Source organism: Hypomesus nipponensis, chromosome 3 (genome assembly GCF_054491055.1).
Source record: "Hypomesus nipponensis isolate SF chromosome 3, ASM5449105v1, whole genome shotgun sequence".
In the NCBI taxonomy this organism is placed as follows: domain Eukaryota; kingdom Metazoa; phylum Chordata; class Actinopteri; order Osmeriformes; family Osmeridae; genus Hypomesus; species Hypomesus nipponensis.
Genome location: NC_140363.1, coordinates 17,577,729 through 17,589,149, shown reverse-complemented (window position 1 = coordinate 17,589,149; position 11,421 = coordinate 17,577,729). Strand labels below are relative to the sequence as shown.

The window sequence follows — 11,421 nt, the reverse complement described above, 5'->3', positions numbered from 1 at the left end:
TATATATGTATCACTTTAATAGAAGAATGAGTCGCAAAAATATAATGTCAACAACAACAAACTAAAACTGCAAGCGGATAGGCTTCATCGTGAACCCTGCAAGGTCGAAGGTCAGAGTGCAATATTATGTAGAAAATTAAATATGGAGTCCATCTTTCATGAAAAAGTAAGCTTGTGTATTTTATTTCAAAATGTTAACTCGGTTATTGTATGTTCACTGAATTTGCGTTCAGATGGTACGATATTGCGTTAGCAAATAGTCTACAATTAGATCGAAAGGACCAGATTAGCTGTCTTTAGTGGCTAGCTACTAGTAATGTTTGCTATTTGTTAGCATGGTTAGCAAGCTAATTTAGCTCTACTCAGCTAAGTAAGCTTGTGTTCTACATAACGAGTCTCAACGTTGTGAAGGTTCGCAAGAAACTGTTATTTAAACGTTTGTAAACTCAGGAGTTGTAACTAACTTGTACACGTTTAACTTGAGTTTCGTTATGTTGTAAATGTATGTGATGCTAACTAATGACATGTATTTTCGTTTTCTACGAGTCTATAGCACTAGCTAGTTACTTGGGAACATTGCGGTCTAACACACATAGCTAGAACCAGTATCTTCAGAAATTTGTGGATTTGGTTGGCTTGTCTGAAAATATAGTAAGTTACGTGATGTGTTTTAAAACATGAATTACTGTATTCACAGCAAGAGGGCTCTCTGTGCGCTCAGCATTGCTTAAATAACCTTTTGCAAGGCGAATATTTCACCCCTGTGGATTTATCGTCCATCGCTCATCAACTGGATGAAGAGGAACGGATGAGAATGGCCGAGGGGGGTATGGCAAGTGAGGAGTACAGAACGTTCTTGCAGGTAAATGATGGGTGAAGATTGTTATGTTACGAAGAGTTACACTTGTACTTATGTTGCGTTTGTGTTTGCAGCAACCATCTGGTAACATGGATGATAGCGGTTTCTTTTCAATACAAGTGAGTTTTAAGACCATCAAACTATTTGTCTGCACTATTAAGACTACACTATTATCCTGTTCTGAGCAACATTCATGCAATTTGTCATCTGCAGGTCATCAGTAATGCACTAGGAGTGTGGGGGCTGGAACTCCTCCTCTTCAACAGCAGAGAGTACCAAAGACTAATGATAAACCCCATGTAAGAATTCCCTGGATGCAGTTTCATACACAACAAATATTTTACTGCCACACAGTTTGATTTGCTAGCTTGATACCTCTTTGCTGAAAGAACACGCTAATGTTTCAGAAACGAAAAGGCTTTTATCTGCAACTACAAGGAGCATTGGTTCACTGTACGGAAACTTGGACAACAGGTAAGTCTGCAAATGGCAATTCAGTCGTAGCTTTGTTTTTTTTTTTTTATATACATTTGCAATAGATCATCATTTGAACTTGGGTATTTATAACATACATTTAGTTGATTCACCTTTAGTTCCAGGTCAGATACAGTTTTCTCTCATCACTATCTGTTTCATATTGCAGTGGTTTAATTTAAACTCTTTGCTGACTGGACCTGAGCTGATATCAGACACATATCTAGCCCTCTTTCTAGCACAGTTACAACAGGAAGGTAAACAAACTGAAGAATCTCATGATTATTATAAGAACTTCAAAGATTTCCTCATGTTCATTTCTCAGCATAGTGGTGGTAAGTCCTTCTTGTGTGCAGGTTATTCCATATTCGTGATCCGAGGTAACCTCCCGGACTGCGAAGCAGAGCAGATCCTGAAGATCATGAGAGTGCAGCAACAGCAGCGCCCCAAGCTGATTGGAGAAGAGGAAGGACAGTCAACAAGTGGCCAAGGGTATGGCTGTACAGAGCAGGCCCCATAGGGGGCCACCATAACATGATGTGTGCTGTATATAAGATCTTTTAAAATCTTTCTGACTTTTCTTTGAGCAGCCGGATGTTAGGGCAGAGTCAGATAGAGGTGGGCCCTGGCGTGGAGGAGGGGGTGATAGAGGAGGATGAAGCAGAGCTGAGGAAAGCTCTTGCCATGAGTCGGCAGGACATGGAGGTGGAGGACGAGGAGGCTGACCTTCGCAGGGCCATACAGCTCAGCATGCAGGGTAAGGCAAATCAAACAACCTAAACCCTCAAGGGACAAACACGGGGAATGTCGGCAGCATGTGGATAGACCGACTTTAGGAGCGTTCTCTTCAAAACAAAACAAAGGGAGTTCGGTGGCTGAAAGGTGAAGGAATCGGGCTAGTAATCTGAAGGTTGCCAGATCGATTCCCGGCCGAGCCAAATTACGTTATGTACTTCACCCTACTTGAATGTCCCTGTACTCACTGTAAGTCGCTCTGGATAAGAGCGTCTGCTAAATGACTAAATGATAAAATAATTCCTGTGTCTCGTCTTCAGGGGCAGTGATGAGCAACAAGACCTCCGCAGAGTCCAAAGCGGGGCATATTGCCAAGATGCCCGGACAGGCCCCGGCAAGGGTGGTGCCAGGGGGCGCTCAGAGCGAAACGCTCTCAGCAGAGGAGCTACGCAGGAGGAGACAAGCCTACTTTGATAGGTCTGTGTCTGTGTGTCTGTGTCTCTGTGTGTCTCTGTCTCTGTGTGTCTGTGTCTGTGGGCGATTACAGAAATAGAAACCCCTCCCCGCCATCCTTATGTACTCAAAATATCCTCCTTTGTTGACACAGGCAATCCCAACAGCAACAAGTTCAACCAACCTCTCCTGCCCAGCAGGAGGGTACACAGGAAGAGGAACCACTATCCAAGCCCGGCCAGTGATGCAGAGGAAGGTCTATCTGAAGCCTATATTGACTACTACCTGCCTGGATTGGCGACCCCACCTCTGACTCTATCCACATGCAAACAGATGGCTGGCCAGACGGCTGACACACCTCCCCTGGCTAGTTTTGCAGACAGAATAGAGTAGAAAATAACAACCAAGAGAAGGCCAAAAAAAGCACGTCTAATCTAACTCTGTGACACTTAAATGGGAATAGGGAGGATGTGGAATTGCCATGCAGTTAGTTCCAGTCTGTGTTGGCCTTTGCACCACAGCGCCTTCAATTTCTGATTCATGGTTTTTGTTTGTTATCTCACTATTAGTTTTTTTCCCCCCCTGAAAGGGGTGATGAAGTGTCTTCATGGAGCACATTGTGCTCGGGTGTGTTGGGTGGGGGGTGGAGGCGACACATCAGGGAGTCGGAGGACCAGATAGTGGGGTAGAATCCAGAACCCAGAGTCGCCCACCAGCCTTGAAGGTGGAGGAGGTACACGGGACCATTGGTTGATACGATTAGAGGTGTGGGAGGGTGTAGGACCATTAGGTCTCGTCTTCAACTTGTGTTTGAAGAAAACACCATGCCCTGAGAAAAGTCTCCATTAAAGTGAATTGATTTTACTTGTCAAGAAACATCTTGCAACCAGTGTTGAGAGTTGTAGGTTCGAGGTTGAGAATATGCTTTGACCAGTTAAAATGAATAATATTTTTCAAACTGTCTCAGACCCAAGATGGCATTCAAATTCAAAAGGTCAAACACTATTTTATATTATGTAAATTAAAACGGTATATAAAATGAACAATAGTGTTTACAATCACCGTGTTTACATGGAATTTGCCACTGAATTATTTGGATGTGCCAATTAAAAGGATGGTATTGCCCCGCTCCCAAATAGAAATGCAGAAATCCAATGTAGGATTAGAGGTACAGTCCTGTAATAGACAACTTTCAGATATCAATTCATTGATTCATGAATTTCTTTGCTTTGATTTAAGTTTATTTTGATTTATTAGGCTTTTTGAAACTGTAATTGCAGATACTATGGATCATACTACTGTTATGTCTGGAGCTTAATGGTTTTCCCTTCTTGTCATTCTACAATAATACGTACTTAACAATTGTTTGTTATACTTCATCATGTAATTGCATCATTAATTTACTGCATCTCGTTATTTTCTCTCTGAAAATAAAATGTTTTGTGGTTAAGAAGATCTTCAGGTCTAATTATTATAGATGCAGTACACTATACTGTACATGCAAGTATATACAGTGATGCCTTGAATAGGTTTGGATAAAGTATTTTGCATATTCATATCTTAGTAGAATTAGTTGAGAAAGAACTTTTGGTGTTTGAGTTGTAGTTAATAGATAATCGTTCACAAACGTTTGTACTTTGCCTCCCCAAATATTGTCTGAAGTTTTGGACAGAATACATTGCTGATATCTAGGCTTGAGCGGTAGGTGAACTCTTTGAGAGGACTATATTCTCACTTAAAACGTAATGATAGCTTTTCTGTAAATATTCTTTAGACTATTACTGTACTTGATAAATTGACAACAGCTTGTTTCTCATTCCTGTTTTTCTGTTATTTTCTCCCATCTTTTGATTTGGTATACCACATGGTACACTAATCTTGCTCTTAAGTATTTAGAATCTAGTTTAGTTGTGTTTATTCATTCATAATAAAACATATTCCTACTTATAACATGATATTTCATCCTAAAAACATTTGTTGACCTCCTGCTACCTGTACTCTTACAGACGGGGCTAAAGAGAAGTTATCAAGGAATACAAAGATGGGACTCCTTTTCATTCTCAGTTGTATTTGCTCCTTGTTCCCAATCTACCAAACTCAACTACAACCCCCAAACATCACAGACCTTACCTTTAAGAACATGGATTTTGCTATGAACCTATACAGACAAATCTCTACTTCCCATGACGAAAACATTTTTTTTTCACCCCTGAGCATTTCAACTGCTTTTGCAACCCTGTCCCTGGCAGCAGTGGGTCCTACATTAGACGAGATACTGAAAGGCCTTAACTTAGCCCAACTAGCTCGGGAAGACCAACCAGATCTTGTTCCAGAACTTTTCCAGTATCTCCATGGGAACATCACTCAAGACGGATTACTGAAACTTGACCAAGGCACAGTTTTCTTTGTTCACCAGAATTATGAAGTAAAGAGGGCTTTCAGTGACCAGATCAAGAAGTTCTTCAACGCTGACATCAACAACGTGAACTTTTCCGACACAAAGTCCAGTATTTCCATAATTAATGAGTATATCAAGCGCAAGACGGGTAATAAAGTAAAAGAGATGATAACCAGTTTGGATTCCCTGATCCAGCACATGTTGATCAACACCATTTTCTTTCAGGGTATAGTTAAAGACGTACATCTCATCCCAAAATGTTCTGTTTACATGCACAACTTGTGTAACATATTCTGAATTAGGAAATCATGAACGACAGAACATCCTCCGATAATATTTGTTTTTATGTCATATTTGATCTTACCTAGGTGAGTGGCAGATGCCCTTTGACCCCATTAACACTGGAAATGAACGCTTCTACATCAACAACTACAACATAGTTCAAGTTCCCATGATGTTTAGAGAGGACAAGTATTACATGATGGAAGATGTTGCACTGAAATGTAAGGTCCTGAAGCTTCCATACATGAATGGAGTTTCAATGTTGATCCTCCTTCCCAACAAGGGCCTTGATTACACCTCAATAGATGATGAAATCACTGCTGAGAAATTCCTCATGTGGATCAGAGACCTGAAAAAAATGTAAGTAATTAAAAAATGGAAAAATTGTCAGCAAAAAATAGCCCCCAAAATGATAAGCATTATTTACAAAGTCTCACCCTTCGATGTGAATGTCACAGGAAACTTGAGGTTCAACTGCCTAAGTTCAGAATGGAGCAAAGTTACGACATGCACAACATCCTCCCGAAACTGGGGATCACCACAGTCTTCCAGCACACAGCCAATCTCACCAGACTGAGCGACCAGACACCCCTGAAAGTGTCCGAGGTCAGTTTGGTGGCCTCGTCCACCACAGTATTGACCAATGTGTCCAGCTGTCTCCTTACTGAATAGTCTTAGTTGTTTATAGGGTTGTCATCACACCTTAACATCACTCTATTTAGGTGTAGTAAAGGACCCTGGCAGCATTAATCAATATATTAATCATACATGTTTTGGTGGACGTTGTTCTAGGTGCTGCACAAGGCTGTGATTGAGGTGGACGAGATAGGCACCACAGCAGCAGCAGCCACCACGGTTGGCATCACTGGGCATTCCTTACCCCCATCCTTCATCGTCAACAGACCCTTCTTCTTCTTCATCTACCACGAGGCCACCAACAGCTTGCTGTTCATGGGCAGAGTGATTGACCCCACCAACAAATAAGCTTTTGTGTTTGTGTTTTCCTGTTGTATTATTTCTTAACATAGATATTTAAACTGCTTAAAATGTTCTAAGAACTAATATTACATTTTGTCATTTAGCAGACGCTCTTATCCAGAGCGACTTACAGTAAGTACAGGGACATTCCCCTCGAGGCAAGTAGGGTGAAGTGCCTTGCCCAAGGACACAACGTCATTTGGCACAGCGGGGAATCGAACCTTCTGATTACTAGCCCGACTCCCTCACCGCTCAGCCATCAGCCATCTATGATAATATGACACATTTGTGCATTTCGATATTTTGAATAGCGAATAATTGTGTAAAAGACTGTGACTACTGATGCCAAATCCGCATATAAAGCACTAGCTAAGCAATACAGTTGTCTGCGTTATGAATGGAGGTGTGAAGATCAAAAGTATCCGCATGCTGGTGCCCTATACAGGGGGCAATAATATTTTAGAGAAAAGAAAAAAAGTTTTGAAGGGTAAAAAAAAAAAGGGAAAAGGTTCAGAAAAAAGTTTCAAACGGTCGAAAAAATATTTAGGAAAAGAAGTTTAGAAAAATGTCTAGGTAGACATGAATTGGTCACAGTCCGGCACAGTAGGTGGCATTGTATGCATAAGATCAACTGCGATCAAATTCAAAGAAGAAGGGCACTGTTTCCGGGGCGGGACTTTGGTATTCAATGGCTGCGCCCTCGTGTCATGCGTGAATGTGTCAGTGGCTTGTGCAACTGGAATCCCAACAGCAGATAAAGGTATGTTTGGTTGTAATTAACATAATCTTATGTAATGCTCATCTTTTACACTTCGATTGCATGTACAAATAGTTCGGATTGCAAAAGCCAAGCCACATGTCGCTAAATGAACTAGCTACAGGCTAGCTAGTTGAACAGTAGTTATGAAGTCTCAATCATAACATGCACATCGCCGCAGCAAACAACCACCTGTATAATTACCTAGCTTTCTTCTTCTCACAGAAACATGAAGACCAAAAGCATTCAAAACAAGCGCCCATCCAGCGGAAAGAAATCACTTAAACGGGGGATTCATGTTAAAGGCACATGGAAAGCGATAGATGTCGACCCTAGTTTCTTCGCAGAAGAGGGCATGGGTGGACTTGTGTGTTTCGAGGAGTTGACAGACTACCGTCTGATTGACCCTACCAAGGCTGAAGCTGCAGCAGAAAAGGAGGCACTAAAGAAGGAGAAGAGGAAGGAGAGAAGGAAGGCTAAGAAAAGAAAAGCGCGAGGGGAAGAGGCCATTGGAGATGTGCAAGAGGCCGATGGAGGTGAACAAGAGGCCGTTGGGGATGAGAAAGAGACCGGTATTGAAATTGGCGAAAAAGAAGAAACCTCTGAAAAACCACCTAAAAAGAAAAGGAAGAAAAAACTGAAGCCACTACCAGAAGGAGATCGCAGCCAGCCGGACAGCTCTGCAGGTGATGAGGTAAAAAGTGAAGCTCAGGATGAGCAGAAGGAAAACTGCGAACAGAGTGTGGAAGAGACGGTGGAAGAGAGTGCGTCTAAAGAAGTGGATGTGGTTCCGGACAGGGCGGCTCCTACACAACCTGCTAATGCAAAGAGCAAGAAGAGAAAGAGAAATAGGAAAAAGAAGAGACAATTTGAAAAACCGACTGAAGTACAAAATACAGACGAACAAACAGAAGCAGAACAAGAGTCTAAGACGGACCTTACATCTCAAACAACAACAGAGCCCCCGCCCCTGGAAAAAGTGGCTATACTCTCCAAAAAGAAACAAAAGAATTGGACCAATGCAGGTCTTTCTGGTTCTTCTGAGCAAAGCGCAGATGTGAGTGCCTGGAAGGATCTGTTTGTTCCTGCCACAGTGCTCGAGGCACTGAGCAGTCTCGGATTTGGTTCCCCCACTCCAATTCAAGCTTTGGTGTTACCTTCCGCTATCAGAGACCAGATGGACATTGTGGGAGCGGCTGAGACAGGTGAATTACAGTTGTACTTATTTTGTATTGGTGAGCATAACCTGGAGAGGATAAGCCATATTGTAGTTCATAAAAGCCTTTACATTCTAAATTACATTCCGTTTGTTGGTAATATGATCTCATTACAGGCAGTGGCAAGACATTGTCTTTTGCTATCCCCATGATCCATGCCATCCTGGAATGGAAGAAGGGCTCTGAGACGCAGGATGAGGATGGAGCAGAGGTGCCAGCAGAAGCATTGTGGGAGAGTCTGTACCTTCCCACTCCGGACACTGCAGGAGAGGGACGCGCTGCGGCAGGAGACTGTGGAGAGACTGAGGCGGCCGTCTCCACGGAGACCAGAGATGAGAGCGCAGTGCCTGGAATTGAGGAAGCCATTGAGGGAGAGGAGGAGGGTACGGCGGAGGAGGAGGGGAAGGGAATGGCAGAACCAGATGAAGATGACACGCAGGATCCAGAGAGCGTCTGTGACGACGATGACGCCTGTCAAGATGAGGAAGAGGAGGATGAGAGTGGAGATGAAAAGATGGGGTGTGTGAAGGTCATCGAGGATGTGGATTTTGACTTTGACGACACGGCCGAAGATAAGGAGGCTCTGCAAGCCGGTCAGAACCAGCCTCTGCTGGGTCTGGTCCTGGCCCCCACCAGAGAGCTGGCTGTCCAGGTGAAGCACCACATCGATGCCGTGGCAAAGTTCACAGGTAGGTGTTAGAAAATCAGCGTTAGATGTTAAGTCGTCATAACATCTAATGCTAATTTAAATAAGAGTTGATGTTCAATGTTAATATCCTGGAGAATTCAGAAGATGTCTTGCTGTGATTTCATGCTTCACATGTCCTTAAATGATGTCGCCGTGTGTAGGCAGGGACTGGAATTGTCCTAACTTTCCCCCCCTATACGGCGCCCCTGTGTGCAGGTATCAGGACGGCGATCGTGGTTGGTGGTATGGCTCAGCAGAAGCAGGTCAGGATGCTAAAGCGCCGGCCTGAGATAGTCATCGCCACCCCAGGACGCCTGTGGGAGCTGATCAAGGAGAAGCACCCTCACCTGGTCAACCTCAGACAGATCAGGTACACGACAGGAAAACATTCACATTAGGGAGTCAGGTGGCTGAGCGGTGAGGGAGTCGGGCTAGTAATTAGAAGGTTACCGGTTTGAATCCCGGCCGTGCCAAATGGCGTTGTGTCCTTGGGCAAGGCACTTCACCCTACTTGCCTCGGGGAGAATGTCCCTGTACTTACTGTAAGTCACTCTGGATAAGAGCATCTGCTAAATGACTCTGACATTATACAGGATCATGTTTTCATACCTGTTACCAAATGATTTCACAGAGTGAACTTTGATTGTGGTATGTAATTCTATGTTTTTGTTTTCCTCTTCACCTTAGGTGCCTTGTCATTGACGAAGCCGACCGCATGGTTGAAAGAGGCCATTTCGCTGAGTTGGAGAGCTTGCTGGACATGCTAAACACGATCCACTTCAACCCCAAGAGGCAGACGTTTGTGTTCTCAGCCACCCTCACGATGGCTCACAGCCTGCCAACCCGCGTGCTTCAGAAGAAAGGAAGGAGGCTGGATCAGAGGAGCAAGATCGAGACCCTCATGGAGAGAGTAGGGATCAAGTCCAAGCCCAAAGTCATCGACCTCACCCGAAAGGAGGCCACAGTGGAGAGCCTGACTGAGACCAGGATCCACTGCAATAAAGAGGAGAAAGACTTCTTCCTGTACTACTTCCTGCTTCAGTACCCGGGCCGGACCATGGTGTTTGCCAACAGCATCGACTGCATCAAGAGGCTCAACTCCCTGCTGGTCATTTTGGAAATCACCCCCCTGCCGCTGCATGCCAACATGCATCAGAAACAGCGCCTAAAGAACTTGGAGAGGTTTGCTGAGAGGGAGAGGTGAGTCTGGTGCAAAATACTGTCAGACGTTTTTCGGTTAAGGCCAGGTTTTGTTCCATTATTTAGTGGAGACTTTTAAGGGTCCAAGTTGGTCTGCAATTATCTTTTTTTAATGTATCATTTATAATTACACAACACAGAAATAACCTGAATGTTTTTCTTTTACTTGTTTGTTTACAGTTCGGTTCTCCTGACCACTGACGTTGCTGCAAGAGGTCTAGATATCCCAAATGTTCAACATGTCATTCACTACCAGGCATGTCTTTCCATAAAATTGTATTTTAATAGTTACTCATTACTGGTCAGATCAAACCTCAGTAGTCTGACATCAGCGGCCGTGTGTGTGTGTGTGTGTGTGTGTGTGCGCGCGCTCCAGGTCCCCAGGACATCAGAGACGTATGTTCATCGAAGCGGCCGGACAGCGAGAGCTGCTAAAGAGGGCCTTAGCTTGCTCCTGGTCGGCCCTGACGACATGATGAACTTCAAGAAGATCTACAGGGCCCTCGGGAAGGACGAGGAGCTCCCCGTGTTCCCCGTTCAGAGCAACTGCATGGCAGCTATCAAGGTTAGACCCAACGTCCGTGTGAAGGAATGCGGAACATGCCCGATACACAATCTGTTCTGTCTAAGTAATGCTGTTGCATGCCTGTTCTGCTAGGAGCGGGTCAACATGGCCAGGAAGATCGAGAAGGAGGAGTACCACAACAGCAAAGAGAAGCAACACAACTCCTGGTTCCAGCAAGCAGCAGAAGCTCTGGAGGTGGATCTTGATGAGGACCTTTTGCTTGGTAAGACCGTGTAGACTACGATGCCTAAACACCGAATGAACATGACCTGAAAGGAGAGACGGAATATATAATCCTCTTTGTGGTCTTTCCAGGCAGAGGCAGGCGTAGCTTAGTTTTCAGATGTGGGCGGGACAGCTTATAAATAACTGAGGATGTGGCCGTCAAAAACAATTTTCTTTATATTAAAATTAAAAAGTGTGTGTGGGGGGAAGATTTGCCGTTTTCAAATGTATGCTGAAACCTCCGCTGCTGGTTCCAGGTGGGAGGAAGGATGAGGAAGATGAGCGACTACAGCAGAAGATGGTGAAGGGAATGAAAAGGCATCTTAAACACCTCCTCTCTCAGCCGGTGTTCAAAAACGTGATGAAGACCAGGTACCCCACTCAGATGGGCAAGCTGTCCCTGCCCCAGTTGCCCCTGGCTGGGGTGGAAACGGCTCTGACCAGCGTCTCCATCCAGAGGGAGAAAAAACAAAAACTCAAGAAGAAGCCAGCCCCAGTGACTTGATAAGAATGTCCACTTGAAGACCAGGAGGTTGTCTTTTTTGATGTAAATGAAAATACAAAACGCAATTGTTTTTAAGAGACTATAT

General features: G+C 44.1%; 3 protein-coding genes across 5 annotated transcripts; all 3 read left to right on the top strand.

Moving 5' to 3' along the window:
* The first annotated feature begins 35 nt into the window (after positions 1–35).
* Positions 36–3,974, top strand: atxn3 (ataxin 3). Of its 2 annotated transcripts, XM_084681121.1 has the most exons (10): positions 36–166; positions 698–862; positions 934–978; positions 1,073–1,158; positions 1,267–1,333; positions 1,503–1,590; positions 1,690–1,825; positions 1,924–2,090; positions 2,389–2,545; positions 2,676–3,974. In XM_084681121.1, exons 1-10 carry the CDS (start codon positions 143–145, stop codon positions 2,764–2,766), a joined length of 1,026 nt encoding a protein of 341 aa, XP_084537247.1. In that variant the 5' UTR covers positions 36–142; the 3' UTR covers positions 2,767–3,974. The 2 variants fall into 2 exon arrangements, with proteins under 2 accessions (XP_084537247.1, XP_084537240.1); XM_084681114.1 differs by having other exon boundaries at positions 1,503–1,825.
* Positions 3,975–4,126: 152 nt separating this feature from the next.
* Positions 4,127–6,556, top strand: serpina10b (serpin peptidase inhibitor, clade A (alpha-1 antiproteinase, antitrypsin), member 10b). Of its 2 annotated transcripts, none has more exons than XM_084681083.1 (5): positions 4,127–4,222; positions 4,528–5,145; positions 5,288–5,561; positions 5,660–5,807; positions 5,994–6,556. In XM_084681083.1, exons 2-5 carry the CDS (start codon positions 4,563–4,565, stop codon positions 6,183–6,185), a joined length of 1,197 nt encoding a protein of 398 aa, XP_084537209.1. In that variant the 5' UTR covers positions 4,127–4,222; positions 4,528–4,562; the 3' UTR covers positions 6,186–6,556. The 2 variants fall into 2 exon arrangements, with proteins under 2 accessions (XP_084537209.1, XP_084537216.1); XM_084681090.1 differs by having other exon boundaries at positions 4,127–4,263.
* A 230-nt stretch (positions 6,557–6,786) lies between these two features.
* ddx24 (DEAD (Asp-Glu-Ala-Asp) box helicase 24) lies at positions 6,787–11,418 on the top strand. The gene is made up of 9 exons (XM_084681070.1): positions 6,787–6,939; positions 7,162–8,141; positions 8,270–8,842; positions 9,058–9,211; positions 9,529–10,041; positions 10,222–10,297; positions 10,418–10,606; positions 10,700–10,829; positions 11,089–11,418. The coding sequence occupies exons 2-9, from the start codon at positions 7,166–7,168 to the stop codon at positions 11,334–11,336; spliced, it is 2,859 nt and encodes a 952-aa protein (XP_084537196.1). The 5' UTR covers positions 6,787–6,939; positions 7,162–7,165; the 3' UTR covers positions 11,337–11,418.
* The last annotated feature ends 3 nt before the right edge of the window (positions 11,419–11,421 follow it).

Excerpts from the sequence above, each read along its gene's own strand:
- atxn3 (XM_084681114.1), top strand. The coding sequence starts at position 143 with ATGGAGTCCATCTTTCATGAAAAA. Across the intron at positions 979-1,072 it reads GCGGTTTCTTTTCAATACAA|GTCATCAGTAATGCACTAGG; the intron begins GTGAGTTTTAAG and ends TGTCATCTGCAG. Across the intron at positions 1,826-1,923 it reads CAGTCAACAAGTGGCCAAGG|CCGGATGTTAGGGCAGAGTC; the intron begins GTATGGCTGTAC and ends TTCTTTGAGCAG.
- serpina10b (XM_084681083.1), top strand. The coding sequence starts at position 4,563 with ATGGGACTCCTTTTCATTCTCAGTTGTATTTGCTCCTTGTTCCCAATC. Across the intron at positions 5,562-5,659 it reads ATCAGAGACCTGAAAAAAAT|GAAACTTGAGGTTCAACTGC; the intron begins GTAAGTAATTAA and ends TGAATGTCACAG. Across the intron at positions 5,808-5,993 it reads CACCCCTGAAAGTGTCCGAG|GTGCTGCACAAGGCTGTGAT; the intron begins GTCAGTTTGGTG and ends ACGTTGTTCTAG.
- ddx24 (XM_084681070.1), top strand. The coding sequence starts at position 7,166 with ATGAAGACCAAAAGCATTCAAAACAAGCGCCCATCCAGCGGAAAGAAA. Across the intron at positions 8,142-8,269 it reads TGTGGGAGCGGCTGAGACAG|GCAGTGGCAAGACATTGTCT; the intron begins GTGAATTACAGT and ends ATCTCATTACAG. Across the intron at positions 10,298-10,417 it reads AACATGTCATTCACTACCAG|GTCCCCAGGACATCAGAGAC; the intron begins GCATGTCTTTCC and ends CGCGCGCTCCAG.